Source organism: Podarcis vaucheri, assembly GCF_965113315.1.
Source record: "Podarcis vaucheri genome assembly, chromosome: 4".
NCBI lineage: Eukaryota > Metazoa > Chordata > Lepidosauria > Squamata > Lacertidae > Podarcis > Podarcis vaucheri.
The window spans coordinates 48,242,283-48,261,206 of record NC_138762.1 but is presented as its reverse complement, the minus strand read 5'-3'; the positions used below and the strand labels follow the sequence as shown (position 1 = coordinate 48,261,206).

The 18,924-nt window shown below is 37.4% G+C and overlaps 1 protein-coding gene across 21 annotated transcripts in view; it reads left to right on the top strand.

Annotated features, from left to right (window-relative positions):
• Window positions 1-18,924, top strand: part of ROBO2 (roundabout guidance receptor 2) — an 810,838-nt gene that overhangs the window by 674,564 nt on the left and 117,350 nt on the right. For 14 of the 21 annotated variants that reach the window (XM_082220701.1, XM_082220694.1, XM_082220696.1 and 11 more), the window contains exons 6-8: window positions 632-759; window positions 7,080-7,091; window positions 14,524-14,648. In XM_082220701.1, coding sequence (XP_082076827.1) covers window positions 632-759; window positions 7,080-7,091; window positions 14,524-14,648 — 265 coding nt within the window. The remainder of the gene's footprint in view (window positions 1-631; window positions 760-7,079; window positions 7,092-14,523; window positions 14,649-18,924) is intronic. The other 7 variants (XM_082220702.1, XM_082220695.1, XM_082220699.1 and 4 more) reach the window with 1 other exon arrangement.

Here is an 18,924-nt window from a genome sequence, read left to right as displayed (position 1 = left end):
AACAGGATGCTGGACTAGGTGGACTCTTAGCCTGATCCAACAGCCTTGCCTTGTGTTCTTATAGAGGATATTCCCAACCCTAGCTAGAGATGCCTGGCATTGAACCTGGGACCTTCTGCATGCAAAGCAGATTCTTTATCGCTGACTATGGCTTTCCCTGCATATTTTTTTATTTACTGTGTTAGTTTAAATCAGTATATTCCCCACACCAGAAAAGAAACTGTCAACTTTGTTAGCAGTTTACTATGGAGATGAAACATTTTAAAGGCCAGAAGTAAAACATGCAGTAATGTACTTAGATTCAGGGTAAACCTGGAATGTCATATATTGATAACTGATGCATGTTAGCTCTATTTTATCATAGTGCTCCAGATCAAGGGCAGAGTGACTGATATTATTAATAAAGCCTTGATACCACATGAACATAGCAATACTAATTTTATGGCTGTAAAGTTTTTAAGTAATGCATGGTGCAATAAAAGTGTCATGAAGATTAATGTTCAGTGGAATTATCTAATTCCACATAATAAATTATGTTCCAGAGATATATCCAAGATAGAATAAGGATGGTATATTCCAGGTAAGACATTAAGCCGAGCAGTGATTTTCATCTTCTCTGTTTCAAATGCAGATACGACATCAAAGATGACTACACCTTGCGTATTAAAAAGGCGATGAGCACAGATGAGGGGACCTATACATGCATAGCGGAGAACAGAGTTGGAAAAGTTGAAGCATCTGCTACACTAACTGTTCGAGGTAAGTGTTGGGTTATGGGAAAGGGACTGCAATATAGTGTGGTTCTGTTTTCTAAAATGGTGCAAATAAAATGATTTTGAGTCGAAATAATTGCAGGTAGATTTTAAACATATATATTTAAAAACAGCTTTTTCTTGTATATAATTTTGTAAGAGTTCATTTATTTAAAAAATATCCTTTCTACTGCCATTAGTCATTAATTGATTAAAGATTGTTAGAATAGTCATTGGGATGCTAAGGAGGTGCATTATTAAGTAAAACCAATAGCCCTCTAGCCCAGTACCCCAGTACTCTGCTTAATTAACAGCAGCTCTCCAGAATCTGGAGCAGGGTATTTCTCTGTACAATATAGATATTTTAAGTCATCATGCAAAAGGTTGAACATGGAACATTGAATGTGCAAATTGTGTTCTCTACCAGAAAGCTAAAGCTCCTAAGTGACTGCCTAAGTTAAGTCCCATTGATCTTATAGGTCTGCTCCAAGTGTGACATAAGTTGAGATCCAACTCTTTGGGTTTATACTCTGTTTGTTCTTTGCTCTCTGTGGTGATTCCAATATGCGCAGAGTTCACAATGTAAGGGTGCAAAGAACAGTTTTGTAATAATTATCCTTTCTAGTTAACTTGCATATAGAAAGTTACCCTTCACACATCATGAAAAGCAGAAAAAAGTCTTAAAGTGATAAACACAAAAGCACACATACTTCCCAATATTCATAGTTAATTGTTAGCTTAGAAGTTGTATTAGGAAGAATTAACATAGTGAACAGATGCTCAAACTAGTACATTGCACATTATTCTAACCTTATAAGCCATGGAAATCTCTTCAGAAAAAAATCTAAAGTTCTTTTCTATGCCAGAATAGAAAATCTAAGATGACGAAAGGGAGAAATTGATTTAGCTTAAGGGAGAAGTGTGTGTGCGTGTGCATGTGCATTTAAGAGATGCCATGATGCTGCAGACTTTAAAGGTGCCCTGTAATTGCAAAGAGCAATGTGCTGTGCTTCGAAGCTCTGATTCAAAACACCAGATCACCTGATGTCATTGTGACAACATGTGATTGATGGGTGAGTGGCCCTTCCCACCTTTCAGATTTGGCCCATGGAATGGTAGGGGAGATCCAGTTCCCCACCACTGGTTTAGAAAAAGGGAGAATCGCGATCTCAGGCTACAGAAAAAATGGTAAATTTTCATGCTAGAGAGAAAGAAAAAGGGCGTGTGTGGCAGAATTGAGATATATTGGGGAACACCAAATACATATCCTGTCGGAGGTCAAAGGATGTCCCCATTGGGCAACAGACTGTAGATCAACAAATAACATGCTCTCAAGTCTTGCTGTCTGTAAGTTCCACTTAGTGCACTTAGTGGTTCCGATTGCCTTGCTTTACATAGCCAGGTGTGAACTTCTTTGGGAGATGTACTGTTTAAATCCAGAGGATGAATCCAGTTGGGGTGAATTATTGTTTCCTTCCAGGATCTACCAGCACACTAATATTACGACGGTCTGGAGATTCAGTACAGTTTCCTGAAACCTGCACACATGTTGAAGCATTTGCAAAATCATAAGGCAAATGGATATATGTCCTCAGCAGTGTCAAAATGTCAACAGTATTAAGTGATGTGAGTCCAATATGGAAACACTAATCTAAATATTTATAGGCAGCATATAAATATACCTGTAATATATATTATAATAAGTTGTGTGTATCTGTTTGTGTGTTTGTTAGATATACCCTTATCCATGGATGGATGGATATCACTCAGACACTATTTCACAATTTAGCAGCGTGTGCTGAAGGTTCAGTAGAGCTGTGAAAGGTTAATAAAAACATTTTTAGCGTTATCAGTGTTCCTTCTCCTTCATACGCATTAAATCAGATGATCAAAGTCTCTATGGATTGCTTTATTAGAACAGAGGTCAACTGACCTGAAACGCCAGTTTCCATTTCCATCATTTAATACATACAGTTCAGTTTGATTTGATGAATCTGGAACAAAAAAAGGGGGGGGAGTTAACCTAGTGGCTTTGCAGGCAGTGAGGGAGAGGAGTTGTCCAGATTTGATAAGAGAGAGAGGTTTTGTGGTAATCCAGCTGCTAAAATATTACTATTAATACTCACTTTAGATAATAAGTTTTTGTTTTAAGCTGCAAAACATGTTCATGGACAAACTATGTTTGATGTGTAGATTGTAATTTGAGAAAAGCAGGCAATAGATTTTCTCAAATTTTGTAATTTGAGAAAAGCAGGCAATAGATTTTCATTTCAGAGAAAATAGCATCATACCCATTCCTTCCTTTTTTTGTGGAAATAAGAAAACTAGTCACTACACTAGTCAGCTACACACTTCATATTTCCTCATAATATCAGCCAGGGCACATGTTGGAGAGACCAACAATTTCTTTAGGCTGACGCTTAGCATAGTTATATGAGTAGTGAGTTGAACAAAGGGGACAAGGAGGAATCTGTTGAACTCACTGGAGCCTGAACTTGAGCAAATTAAGGTGAAAAAAGAAAATATATAATTTAATTGATTTTCCTACATGAAAGAAGATATCTCATTATCTTTCTCCCCCCACCCCACCCTTTCTAATTTAACTAACCATAGGCGTAGTGTTTATTCAGTACAATGGAAAATACTGCATTGGAAGTCTATGTGGAACATCAGATATATAAAAGAACATTTAAAAAGCCAAGAAATATAGTGTTTGAAGTCAGGAGACTGGAAATTTTGCATATAAAGCTGCATTGTCAAACTCCCATTGTTTTTATGGCTCTAACAAAAATAATATTCCTTGTGTATATAATATAATGATTTGAACTTTCAGTCTCTAGGACACTTTTTAAAAGGGGGACTGTAGTGTTGTGCCTTCTTCCACTAACCTGAAACCTCGTATTATGCTTATTTACTTTCAGAATAAATTCTGGTATATTCAGTTGAACTTATTCCTAAGCAAATGAGCATAGAATTGCTGTCTTGTATTGATTGGCTTCAATGAGACCAGGCATTTTACTTATGTAGTATTTCTGCCCCTGTCAGCTACGCTTCATTGCCGGCTCACCCAATAATGTTGTTCCAATAATGCATAAGTATGAAATATTTTTCATGAGCAGCCTTAATAACTCTGCATTCATATACTATCCCCCCTCTCGCCATTTTACCCATGTTTTACCCTCATCTTTATTAATGATCCCATATCAATGTAAGATGAACCACTTATTCAAAGAGCCAATGGATAGAGGAAAAAAGACATACAACTTCCCATAAACTTACGGAATGACAGTCACCCACAAAACTTCTGACTGGTGATGGAATTTCTTGTTGTACTGTATAAGGGGCTTCCAGCAGCTTTTCACACTCTGACCTACTTGCCTCACTCAGGATATCCTGTACCTGCTGGTAGTTGTGTTTGAGTTCACCAAGTGTTATTTATGTACTGAAGTTCTCACCCTGGGCCAGCAGGGGGATACTGTAGATCGAAAGTGACGTTCAGTGATTGGATAGTTACAGAAAATGGTTACTGTTGCGTTCTAGCGGAGCTCTATATAAGCAGGCTGGCTGAACCCTTCAGTTCAGTTCTGTTCTGGCCTGTGAATAAACAAGAGCTGTTTGAAGAATCACTGTGTTGTCTGATATGTTCACCCACAACTTAACACCAAGGGTGATAAATAAATACTTGCTTTTAGCCTGCTGTCCTCAAAACCTAGTATTTGTTCCAGTAGACAGCAGACGCTGAAGCAGGGAATACAGTTTTTGGAAGGACTGTGTTTTCTACATCCAGCTTTGGCATAAATTTCCATTTTGCTGACAAACGTTAGCAGATAAAAGGCAGTTCTTGAAAGCCAAGCTAGTATTTTTTCTTTTTAAAGCTAAATAGGGTATAGGAACCCTCAACTATTAATGAGAATAACATAGGAAAAACCAGCTGGATCAGTCCAATGACCCATATTGTCCCAGCATCCTGTTCTCACTGTGCCCAACCAGATGCCCATGGGAAAACTGTAGGAGCATTTTCCCCTCCTGCGGTTTCAGAAGCATACTATCTGCAACTGTGGAGGCAGAGCATAGCCATCATGCGTAGTAGCCATTGATAACCTTATCCTCCATGAATTTGTCTAATTCTCTTTTTAAGCCATCCAGGTTAGTGTCCATCACTGCTTCACTGAATGAAGAAGTACTTTTCTTTTATGTGTCCTGACTCATCTAATATTCAGAGAGAGAAATAAAAACTTTTCTTCATTCATATTCTCTTTGCCATGCATAACTTTATAAACTCCCTTTTCCTCCTAGGGAAGTTGCTTTCCCCTTGATCATTTTGTTGCCCTCCCTGAGCCTTTTTTCAACTCTACAATATCCTTTTTGAGATATGGCAAGCAGAACTGTATAGATGGTATTCCAAATCTGTTTCTACCATAGATTTGTATGACAGCATTGTGATATTGGCAGTTTTATTTTCAGTTCCTTTCATAATGATCCCTAGGAAAGAATTTGTCTTTTTCACAACTGTTTCACACTTCCTGGTGGTGGATGTTCAGCAGTGGAACAGACTCCCAAAAGAAGTGATAGACTTTCCTTCTTTGGAGGTTTTTAAGCAGAGGTTGGATGGCCACCTGTCATGTGTGATCCTTTTAACTAATGTTAAGGGGTGGTACACTCCCCATCCCCGTCCCCCCCATCATAACTCCCAAGGTGACATTCTCTTTGGTGTTTCCCCCTTGGGTTGACCTGTCAATGGCACCCTGCTAGGCCCCATTAGTTCTGAATGTATGGCTCTAGGGACCAGGGAGTCCACAAATCAGCCCACAGTTCAGGCCAATTTGTCTCTACTATCACCTCATTCCCAATGCTCTCCTCTCTCCAGCAGCTGGTGGAAATACCTCTAAGCAGAGTCAACTCGTAAGTCTGCAGGGTGCAGGGAGTGGCAGATTATTCTAATTCCCCTCCCCATCTCTCACAAGTAGTTGTAAATTTCTTCCTTGGGCATTTAGGGAAAAATATAATGATAGTATAATGGGGAATGAGGGAAATAAAAGATATAAATATAACCAGTGCTTTCCCCCCCGAAAAACAGTTTAGGGGTACTCTCATTTTGACTCAAGAAAATCACCATTTTATAGTTCAAATCTGGAAAAATAAATACAGTAAATGGACAAAAATACAAAGATTCACAAAATGTTTAGGGGTATGTGTATCCCTGTGTCCCCCCCAGAAAAAAAGCACAGAATAATAAATAAAATTATTTTATTCAAAAGATGTCACAACATATGAAGTTCCAAAAGTCTGACGGGCGTCTTACAGGCATATTCTATAAATGTCTACTCAGTAGAAGTTACTTAAAGGTAAGCACTGACTATAGGATTGCTGCCTAAATCTAACAAAGTTAAATTGGGGGGGAAAGCAGTTCACAATATTGGTTTACTTGTTTGTTTAGTAACATTAGGTCTGTTTCCTCTCTCCTATATTTAACCTACCAAAAATACCCAGTGTACCTCTGAACTCTTCCTTAAAATATGTTGAGTAAAAGCAGGTGTGACAGATCCCACTCACCCCCAACAACTCTAATGTAATGACTGTATTCTGCTAGAATGAAATCATTTGTTGAAGCAACTACTTTCAATCTTAGTATTAGTCTGAAGCAGAAATAATTTGTCGATCATTCCCACATTTTAAAAAGAAACTAGAAATGATCTAAGCAGCAATTTGGGACATCTGAGTTGAAATTCCTATGGCCATTGGGAGTAATGTTATATTTTCATCAGGTCTGTCAGAGATTGGAAAAGGGATGTAGTATGATCCTTTGTGTCTATTACTGAATGAGGAAAAATGGTGCCTAGGGCTTTTCTCCGGCCTGTACTGCAGTCCTGATCAGCCATGCTTAAAACTCAATTGGTATTTAAATCATACAGTGATGCTTCTCTTTTATTGGATTGACATTTGCCAGTCTATGGTTTTCGATGATGTATTCATCAGGGTCTAAAAGTTTGGGCTAATGTAGAACTACTTTACTTCAATAAAGCATTAGCAATGGCATTTGATGATGGCATATGAACCTATCAAAAGTGTTGCTCATATGATTGATTCCAGACAGCTTTCTTTACTTTACTTTTTAAAAATCAAATCCTATGCAGGAACAAAAAGCTTCTGATAACTGCAACTTAAATAACAGCAAGAGGCATTTAACTATGGCTAATATATGAGAATTTAGTGTTCAACTGAGTATCCACAGTTAAAGCATATTACATATCATGCATTCTGACAAACTTTCTTTATTTTTTCTTTTAATTTTGTTATATTATCACCACACCATTGTAATGTCTCCAGCTCGCCCTGTTGGTAAGTAATCATCATTCTATCCATTTTAGCATGGTTTCATACAGTTCTTCATCTTTCATTTTCTAACCATGTAGGACTATCTTCAGTAGTTATTAACTACTACATATCTAATAGGCAAAGCAATGTGTTAGAGAAAATGTTTTGAATCTGTTCTGGACCTTGATTATCCAGTTAGTCTTGACTGTCCTTGATTAATACCTAGACCTTAATCATCCAGTGTTCCTACTTACGCAAATCATTGTGTGTCCTCTGTTTGGTATACGGCTTTTGTGTAGTGAATTGTGATTCTTTTTAAATGAATCACTGTCTATTCAAGTATTTCAATTGTTGTTTTGAAAAAAGAAGCTGCACTCTGTTTTGATGTCAGTAATTATATATGTTTTAAATTGTATCCTAATGGCCAAAGTCCAGATTATAATTTCAAGAGCCTGTTTAGCCAATGAAATCTATGAAATGGACAAAAATAAGTGGGGTTTAGATAAACGCCTTCAATTTTGTATTTATTTTCCTTGCATAAAAAGGTCTGAAAGTTCTGCGACTATGTTTTCCATATGATCTCTAAAATAAAATAATTTGTTACTACAGTACTGTTGGAAAAATATTTATACAGAATTGAATTAAGTACCATTAATATTACAGAATCACTGTCAATTTTGATTTTATTTTCTGATGGAGCACTAAATTTGTATCTGAAGTACCTGGGTTACGCAAGTGTCCTACATCTGATGTTCAGTGGAAGCGTAACTTCTAGGTGAGCATACAGAATTTTCAGTCCTTTTTAATGAAACTTGATAACACTGTTTAAAATCATTATTAAAAATGAAAGATTATAAAGATTCTGAAATCTCTACTTTCATTTTACAGTATTTCAAGTGGAACGGAAATAAATAGGTTACCAGTACTTTTAATGAGGCTTTTTCAAATGTAGAATTCCTGTGGTGATTGCAATGTTGTTGATGGTTTCAGATATTTAAGTTTTTATCTGTATTGTCATATCCTTTTTTTGAACAGGCGTGAAAATTTAAGCTTGAATTATTTCTGTCTGCTCGGTCAAAGCAAGCCATTCCTAGCATATGGTACTGACTGTACATATGCAAAGTCAAGCATGGTTCTGCCTGAGGTAGATGGCAGCTGGTGAATATAACAGCTCTGTACCAGATTCCCATTAGCAAATCAAAACATTATGAGTAATAACTGTATTGCTCATCTCTGAAATAGCTGTTCTTTTTATTTTAAGCTTTTGAAAAGATTTCCTACAGGAGTTTACAGCAGATGGGTTCTGGAAGCAGGGTATTTATTCCTATTTAGACCATTTGCTTCTGTTATTCCACTCATCAGATGGGTTTTCCAGATGAACAAGTTAATATTTTCACACACACTTTTTTCCCTTCCTATTTCTCACTGATGCAGTGCAAAGAGTTTATTCCAAATACTGTGAGTGACAGTTTAATGGGGAACATTAATTTCATCCATAGTTTTCCTATTTCATGAGGAAATTTAATTTGTTGGAAGTAAAATGCTCTAATCAAACATCCAATGGGGAGGATCCAAAAATATCAATGTCATTACTCTACCAGGTGAGGAAAATATGAGAATTTTTTAAAAAAAAATCAAAACAAATGTGATCAATTATAAAACTGACTTAACAGTGACCATCAAAAATAAACAGAAAAAGAAATTAAGCACTTTAATGCACTGGCTTGGACTTTGGCAGCCTCATGGCCCTTGGTTATCATTTATGTGGCATGTCCTTTTTGACAGAAGTAATTTGAAGATGGTAAGAATTGTGAAAGAAAAAGATGCAAAATCTAAAAACCAAGATAGGTAGTGCTCAAAATTAATACCTTTCACGATGTCTCAAAAACTACAGGAAACCAGTCTAGACCCTGGAGCATTTGTCTGAACTAATGCTAGCAAGTAGGACACTCATGTAATTCCTAATGCAAACTGGTGCACTGATGTAATGTATTTCTTGCCTTCAGAAGGCAATTTATCACAAGTAATTATCACTAGCCAGGACTAGGATAGTAATATATACCACCTAAACTTAGATGCAACTTCTAGAAGCATAGAATTGTTGAGCTTGAAGTGACCATGAGGGTCATCTAGTCCAACCCCTAGCAATACAGGAATCTTTTTGCCCAACATGGGGCTTTAACCCATGACCCTGAGATTAAGGCTGGATATAGACACATCAAAGAAGCGATTCAGTTAAACACGTTGTAAACTTCATACAGGGACTCCATAGCGCCATCTGGTGCCATACTGTTATAACGCACCTAAAGTGCTTTATCTTTACAAATGTAGCTGAGTCCTAAGAGTGTTCTAAATTGAGCTACCTATGCATAGCAAGTTTTTTTCTAGGAAGTTGACATGTTATTGTTTGAAAATGAACAATTTTTAATCTGTCAAGGCAGATTTGGATTCCCAGCCATATATGGCAGCTTCCATAGGCTAGTCAAGTTTTGTTTTTTGCTGGCTACCCTCGTCAGAATTATTGGTAAGCATCTGATGAGCCAATATATATGGCTGATTAGCTAGGTGTTGTTTGTGGATCACAAGTTATTTAGACTTGGGCTATATAGACTGCTGTAAAATATATTGATATTTTACATCCCCAAATCCTGTAATTCAGAGTTTTCCAAAATTTTCATGCTGGTGACACACTTTTAGACATTCATCGTTTAGCATAATCTGAAAGCCATTGGCTTGGTTTGCACATCATGTTAAACCATAGGTTGTGTTTAACTATGGTCTAATGTGAACGAGTGTCATGCTAGTGTACCGTGCTCAAAAATCTCCACTTTGATTCTCTTGCACTCATAGCAAACAACCACTAGTCTTGGTTTGACACATCATCTGATCCCAGGCTTGTTGCTTGTTCTTTGTGGTTTGGGTAAAACAAACCAGAAGCCCAGGTTCAGAAGATAAGACAAACCAAAACTAGTGATATGTTGTTTCCAGTGTGGCCAGGAACAGGGAGAAGTGAAACAGGGACTTTTGAGAAGTGTACAACAGCAGGATAGGTTGGTTCTGAAACATAGAAAAGCAAAATATTAGTCTTTGGGTACCACTTTTCTTTTCTTTCTTTTTTTTTCTCTCTCTCTTTTTTACATATGAACTAACCAGGAAATTGAACTTCTGAAAACATGACTGAGACTGAGGTGTTATTTTTCTTTGATAATTAACAGCCTCTAAATTAAAGATATTTTGCTCCCTTTTGATGTAAACAAATCTTAAAATAGCATAAAAGTGTTTGAAGAACAGGTGTCATGGAGCCAGATTACTACACTTTGGGTTATATAATAGAAACTTCAACTTTTCCAGATTAATTTCTTTCATTAATATGCTACAATTTATATTGAGAAAGCCAGCTGAAATGCTGCTTCATCAGCCTAAGTAAACATTCACTTTTGAGGCATGTTGGTAAAGTGAACATACCTTGCCTACTATTACATTTCCATCAACACTGCCATCCTGCACAGTCTTGGGAGTACAATCCAAATAAAGGAAAATACTGTGAGAAAGCAGCAAAGTTAAATGAGAGAGATCAAACCAAAACGTAGAATGAAAGCATTGTACCATCCACGTAATGTATAGCAGAAATTTATTCCACTGCTTTAAAATCTGTGAATAATTAATAGATACACATGGCCGCAATCCAGTGGAAATTTATTCCTAATAGACTTTAACTCCAAAACACAATTAATATCTTCTTCTTTATTTGTTGGCCACTCTGGGAACCTTATTTCAGTGGAGGAGCTAGGCTTTCAGTAAATAAGTAGTTAAGAGCAGATAGGTAGGTGCAGAGCCACTCATCTTAATAGACAGAAGATGAGATATGTTAGACAATCAGAGTTGTTTTCTTGTAAAGCCTTTCCTGCTACTCAATCCTTACACATTTTACCAAAGCTCTAAAGATCCCTGATATATTTTAGACAATTAAGTTAAAGTCTTAGATCATCAAACTATAATTTTAGCCCAGTTCTCCCTTAACAGTTGAGACCAGGTTTCATTTATCCATCTGCAAAAGGATATTGTCTGAAACTTCAGGTTCCTGAGAATTCTGTACTTGAATCACTCATGGAACTTTGAAGGAAACATTTTTTTTTCTCAGAGACTCACCTTTGAATATTCTGAACTTTTTGCTTTTCTGTGAGATTATGTGGATGAAGACTGCAGACACAAAACAAGGAGGTTTTAGGAACAGGGTTCACAGGACTGTACATTGAGTAGCTCAGTTTCAGTTATAGAGAAAAAGTAGGTTACTAAGGTAATGAATCTCAAAGCCGGAAGATTTAAGCAATTAAACTTCGAGTCCTTGTGCAGACAATAAATTAACTACAGTTGGAAGAGGACTTTCAGAATGTATTTGTTTTAGATCTTGCAGCCTGAAGGCACGAGTTCCATCATGAATTAAAGATCTCATTTGATACACCATTTCCTTTGAGGTAAACATTGTGTTAATAAATCATGAAAGTCTCAAGTGAGCTCCCATTTTTGAACTGTAAGCTTTCCAAAAATAATTTTTAATTACATTTCAAAAAAGGTCAGTTTTGGATTTAAATAAACCTTAATGTTGATGTTGTCGTTCTGGTTTCTTTATAAGTTACATTCCATTAAGTGCCTGAGATATAAGATTTTTATTTCTTTCTGAGTTCAGTTAGCAACCGATTAATCCCACTGTGACAAACCTGATTAAACATTTCAAGGCGTTATAGTTAAATGTATATATATTGATGCTACAACCATGTAGAGCCCCCATTAAATTAATTGAGTTGTCTTCTCTATTCTAATGGATTTTGAGACAATTAGGAGTCCTGCATTTGCTACTTCCTTTTGTTTTTCCTACCTAACAATGCAATGGTTGCTGTGACACATTTTGCTCTGCTAACTTGCAACCACCTGACTCGTCTTCATCTGTTTATGACTACAGTAGGGAATAACTGAAGTGGTGCAATGCAGCTTCTGTCTGGCTGATCCATTTTTACCCTTACGCCTGAGAATTTTATTAGCATTCAGTAACACCTTTGTTATGCTAGTGATTAGTATATAAGGACCAGTGCTATTTTTCAAGAAAAACAGGGGCCAGATCTCACCATGAATGCCTCCCTTGTTCTCTTAGAATGGCAATGGCACCCACCTGAGAGGTGCTGGAATTCAGTTCTGGTGAGTTCCAGCTGGGGGGGGAAGCCTGATAAGGACTGCAGGAAAAAAATCATTTTAAATACTTCTAACCATTTCTTGCAGGACTGCTTTTAAAGACTCAAGACCAAAGCTTGAGCCACAAAATAACTGTATCACTTTGTGTGACCTTTAAAAGCCATTCAGTCAGGCACAAAACGACATTTCAGGGGTGGGAGGGGGAATGTTTTGCTGTTACTGTCTTGAGTAACATAAAAATGCATACAACTCCTGTCTTGCGTCTCACTTTTAATTCCTGCTGTAGAATACAATCTTCCTCTGTAAAAACAACTCTGAACATGATGTGATTAACCTTAGGGTCCCATCCCCTCATCTCAATACCCACCTCGTACTTGGCCTGTGCTTTCTATTCATGTTCAACCATCTCATTTCCATATCAGCCAACTTGCCCTCCCAAGCTGCTATTAGCATAACAGAGCTTTAGTGTGACATTGATTGAAGCCAGCGCTTGCTGAACATAGTATCAAAGCATAATTTGCCAGAAATCAAATCTAATTTACTGTGTACAGTATTTACACTTCTTCCAAACAGTGCTTCTAGAGGGAAAGTGTCTTAGGCCTCTAATCTTAATTGTTCTTGCTGGTTGTTGTTTTAATCTTGTCTAATTCTCTGAAAAGCATGAAATATATTTTCTTTTAGAGCCGTTGCCTTTAACTTGGAAATGTCAAACATAAATGTTTCCTATGACCTGTTAATTTTGGACCAGAAGCAATGAATGTTAATTGCTTGGTAGCAAAAAGCTTGGTTGTTACACAGTAAATATTTTTCTCAACAGGTATTGTAACATGATATATTATAGATTATTAGATATATGCAACCTAGGAGAAGCAGCATTTCCAACAGCTGCTGCAGGTTCCAAAATCACATACTTGAGTGTCTTATAAGAGTGTATGTCATATACTGATTGATACATTTAGACTTTTACTTTTATTTGTTCTTTAAACTTTTTGATCTTGGGCTTTTTATGCCTAAAGTGTCCAATCCATAAAATCAAGTACTGGAAAGGAGCTTATGATGTTTATTATCAACAAATTGATGTATATATGCTTAATAATATAGCTGTAGTTACTGTAACATCAAAGGTGTCAAAAATCTATGTTTCAGAAGAAAGAGCAGTGCTGCCTCATGTAGTTTATGCCTATGCCCATGTTTACACACACACACACACCGTTTGGAAAATGTGCTTTCAGCCTATGTGTCTTCTACAGTTTTTTCACACTGTGGCTTTGCATTGTGATGGAGATCAAATTCTGGAGATAAAATAATATTGTTAATGTCAAGCGATGAGTAATGCCGTAGCTTTCTCCTGCTTGGTCATCTGTGGGTTGTTGCTGTTTGTTAGGGACGCTTAGGAAATTAATTGAAATGAAAAGTGCCATAGAGGGTAAGTGGAAAGACATTTGAAAAGCAAGGATGAGATAATCTCCCCCATTCCATTTAATTATTATTCAGTGGATTGGCTCTGCCCTGTATTCCACTATACCCGCCTTTTACTTTAACTTGGAGAATTTCTAAAATCAATCTCAGAACCGTATGCAATTTTCAATTTGCTACTGTCTTTCCCCCCCTTTACAGATTAAATGGCAGTGCACAGGACATATGCACATGATTAGAGCATCATGCAAAAAGATTCTCAATGAAACCATACATTTGCAGCAGGATTTCCTTTTGCACCATGATTTAATCAGTGCAAATGTGTGCTAAATCATAGCACAAAAAAGACTATTAATATTTTTAAAAGATTGTATCTTGATCCCCATTTACAATCTCTTTTAAACAATGTGTTCATGCATATTGGTAGCCTATAAGAATAAAAGACACAAATGGAAAACTGCAGCAAATTTTTTTGTATGTAAAATGTTAAAATTTACAAATGGTTAAATAAAAAATGGAAGGAATAGTGGAATATTTCCTTGCTAAACATTATCAGGTAATTTATAAAATCCTAGTATGCATTTGGGTGGAAATTTGTCAGTACCTTTATCTAAACTGTATTTTGGCACCACTCTGAATCTTGTTTTCAAAAATACTGTTCCTTTGGCTTTTACACAACTTGTGGCTACTTTCCCTGTCTTTAGAAAATGTGTATTTTTTTTTAAACAAATCAGAGATTATATTCTCTGGAACAAATAATAATAATTGCAGCCCTTTCCCCGTTTTATATATTACATGTAGCTGCAAAGCATGTTTCTTTCTTAACAACATATTTCCACCTCTCACATCATAGCACCTCCACAGTTTGTGGTGAGGCCACGCGATCAGATTGTTGCTCAGGGCCGAACAGTGACCTTTCCATGTGAAACGAAGGGAAATCCCCAGCCAGCTGTATTTTGGCAAAAAGATGGCAGCCAGGTGAGTCATCTAATGTTCATTTTATTCTTCCCCTTCTCTTTCTATCATTATAGCATATGCAAATGTTCCTGTGCTAAAAATGTTATTTTAAAAAGCTGAAATATTAATATTTCTTCTTTCAAATATGATGGCTGCCACTCTGTACTGGCCTTACCATTTCCACCATTGCCATGTTTCATAGAATTATAAAGTTGGAAGGGATCCCAAGGATAATCTAGTCGAGGGGTCAGCAAACTTTTTCAGCAGGGGGCCGGTCCACTGTCCCGCAGACCTTGTGGGGGGCCGGAGTATATTTTTTTGGGGGGGAATGAATGAATGAATTCCTATGCCCCACAAATAACCCAGAGATGCATTCTAAATAAAAGCACACATTCTACTCATGTAAAAACACCAGGCAGGCTCCACAAATAACCTAGAGATGCATTTTAAATAAAAGGATACATTCTACTCATGTAAAAACACGCTGATTCCCAGACCGTCCCCGGGCCAGATTTAGAAGGTGATTGGACCAGATACACACACACACACAGAGAGAAAGAGAGAGAGAGAGAGAGAGAGAGAGAGACCTTTGTTTGTCTACCCGTGATCTAGTCCAACCCCCTGTGATGCAGGAATTACAACTAAAAAATCATCTACATAAACACTTACGGAGTCTCAACTGTAGTGAATAATTGGAAAGAAATATTGTGGAGTTTAAGCTCAATGAAAAGAGTGTCCCAATCTACAGCTGATTTGAAAAAGATGAATTCCATGCTAGGAAAGGACTGAGCATGTAACTTTACTAGAAATGTGGGAGAAAGGGGGCAATCAAAATTACCAGCAAATTGGGGAATCTTCCCTATAAGAAAAAGAGCTTTTTACTTTGGAAAAAGGTGACCAACAAGGAGCATAATAGTGTTTTATAAAATTATGCATAATACTAAAACTTGTCATCTAATGAAACGGACAAAATTTTAATAAAATGAAATATTTTCACCAACACACATACTTTGATCATGTGTGTACTGAATAACCAAGACCTGGGCGCCACTATATTATCTAAAATAAATGGTGCAACACCACTCCTGGTCAGTGGGGTGGGAAGCGGGGCTCATGAAATCAGTAAAAATTGAGCCTTCTTTCTAGTAAGATTGTAGATGGGTTTGAGGGATTAGTTATGGTGTTAGGTCAAAGAGACAGAGCAGGGAAGTTGCTAGTATACTGTCTACCCTGTTTTATTCCAACCTCCTTTTCCGAACTTATGGGAATAGTTTCAGATATGGTGTCGGAGAACCCCTTCGTAGCTAGGGGCAAGGGGAGAGAGACACTTCTAACATCCATACCATGTCTACCTCAAATGGGCCAGCTCAAGACTTCATTATTTCTATGGTTTTCGTGGCAACCATAATGCCTCAATACATCATTGACCTGACATATGTGGCTGGACATAATTTCAACTTGGTCTTTGCCAATCAAAATTCTGTTGATTGGGGGACTTATGAGCCCATTTTCATGGATAGTTCACTCATTGGTGAGTTTGGGGTAGAATGCAGCTGCGCCACTATGCAAGGGTGGGGACCCACATAAACACTTATTCAATCTGGTTGGTTTCTAAATACTCAATGATATTTTCCAGCTGCTGTCCAGGGTCCTGTCACACTAGGAAATGATGAGATGCTTAGAGCCATGGATACAATTGCTTCTGAGTGGCACTGCAGTGGAGCACACAGTTCAACTTGATGCTCTAGTGAACTGCATGTGACGATATAGGAGGGTGGCATAAATTTCAATTGGAACCTGAACTGACAGGGTTGAAAGTCCATAATCATGGCTATGTGATGGTGGTGGCAGTGAAGAAACCCTACTTCACCACCACTATTGCACCTGCAATAATTTTTCCAAGTGGTGAATGGTTCCCCCCCCCATCTGCTCTGATCCCCTTGGTAGCCTGTTGTTACTATTTTGCAACATACTTTAGGGAGAAAATTGCTCAGTTTAGAACAGAGTTGGACACCACAGTTAGAGCAAGTTAACATGAGTTCCACTGCTGAAAGAAAAGCCATGGCTGGGGGATGTACCCTTTGAAACTTGGCCCATGACTACAATCATAAACGCTACTTAAGTCAATGGAAGTAAAACATAATTGTGAGGATCACAGCCAATGTTATGCAGCCATTATAAGTAAAATATATGTAGAGACACATTAAGATCAAACTTTTGTGCTGAGCATTTTTATGCATAAAGCAGTTAAATTGCAGTATGCTAGAAGTCAGTCATTCAGCTTTTCTTGAGGGATGCAGAAAACAATAGCTTCACTTAGAGTAGGCTATCTGTTCTCTTGGTGGTTCTGATCTGAAACAGTTATATTGGCTCTGAGGTTGAAATGTTCATGGTAGCATGCACAGTTTTTCTGCATGTGCATTTACTTCTGTATTAGGCTTTTATGAGAAAGGAAATACCGTATTTTTCGCTCTATAAGAAGCACCAGACAACAAGACACACCTAGTTTTTGGAGGAGGAAAACAAGAAAAAAATATTCTGAATCTCAGAAGCCAGAACAGCAAGAGGGATCGCTACGCAGTGAAAGCAGCAATCCCTCTTGCTGTTCTGGCTTCTGGGATAGCTGTGCAGCCTGCATTCGCTCCATAAGACGCACACACATTGCCCCTTACTTTTTAGGAAGGGAAAAGTGAGTCTTATAGAGCAAAAAATACAGTATGTGGATCCAAAGAATAGGAAGCCCATGCGAGACTGTGGAAAGGTCCTAGAACAGATAATCAAACAATTAGTTCATGAGCACTTAGAAAAGAATTGGTTTCTCAAAAACAAGTCAAGCCTGATGAATTTGTCTCTTTTTTGGGATAGTGTTACTGGCTTGGTGGATCAGGGGAATGCTGTAGATGTAGTGTACCTTGATTTTAATACGGCATTTGACAAAGCCCCCAGGATATTCTTGTAGATAAGTTGGTAAAATGTGGGCTAGATTGATTGAAAAAGCCCAAAGAGTGCTCACAAATTGTTCCTCATTAACCTGGCAAAAGGAGACAAATGGAATGCCACAGTGTTCTGTCCTAGGCCCTTTGTTGTTTGATGTTTTTATAGATGTCTTTGATGAAGGAATTGAGGAGAAGCTCATCAAATTTGCAGATGAATCCAAACTTGGAGGGGTAACTAATGTTGGAGAAGACAGAATAGGGATTCAAGATAACCAGAACTGATTGGGGAACTGGGCCAAAACTAACAAAATGATTTTCAATAGGAATAGGCAGGAATAATCAGCTGTACATATATAAAAAGGGAGACACCTGGCTTGCCAGTAGTACATGTGAAAAGGATCTAGGGGTCTTAGTGGACCACAAGCTTAACATGAGTCAACAGTGTAATGCAGCAACAAAACAAACAAACCAGCAAGCAATGTTAATGCTATTATAGGCTGCATCGACAAAAGTATAGTATTCCAATCAGTATTGGACACTAAATGTTGCAAGGACTTAAATTGCTTGTAATGCTTAGAAGGCCCCTTTTAATCCTGTATCAGGTTTTAGCTGATTTAGGCAAATTTAAATAGAGAAAATCATAGATAACGTATTCAACATAGGTGCCACTTACATCCTCAGTGGTATAAATGCAAATAGTTGTTTCCTATTTTAAAAGAAAATACTTTGTTAATGAATTTAAACCTATACAGAATGTTAATTTTTAACTCTCCATCAATAGAAAATCATCTGTACAAGTCTGGTATTGAAGTCAAATGTATCTCCCAAGATATCTATACAAATAGCTTTCGGATGTTATTAAGTACGACGCCTTTTGCAAGTTAAATAGCCCCATAGATTAATACTTTCACTTTTCCAGTAAAACAGTGTAGTTTCACACAAATCACTGGGGTCAACAATACCCCATCATACAAAGTAAAAAAAAAGTATGTAAGTTCAGATTGGTCCCACAGTTTTGAAAACATTGTGCGATTGCTTTTACATATAATAGTTGTAGAATTAAAGCAGTGCCGTAACAATGATCTGGAAATGACTATTTACAACAACAAATCCCACAGGCCTTGCAATCGTAGCACACACTAACTGAGCAGCCTGTGCACAGTCAGCACATTTCATATCTCTTTAAGTAGGACAGACAAAATGCTTACATGAAGCAAATTGTAGCTGCATTTTTTGTCGTTGCATTGTCCAGAGAAATGACACTTTATTGGTATTTGTTGTTGTTTTTGGCGTCATAAGTTAGCAGGCTGTACCAGTTCCAAGGCATCTTGACCATGTCTCTAGATTCAACTCAGGGTTTG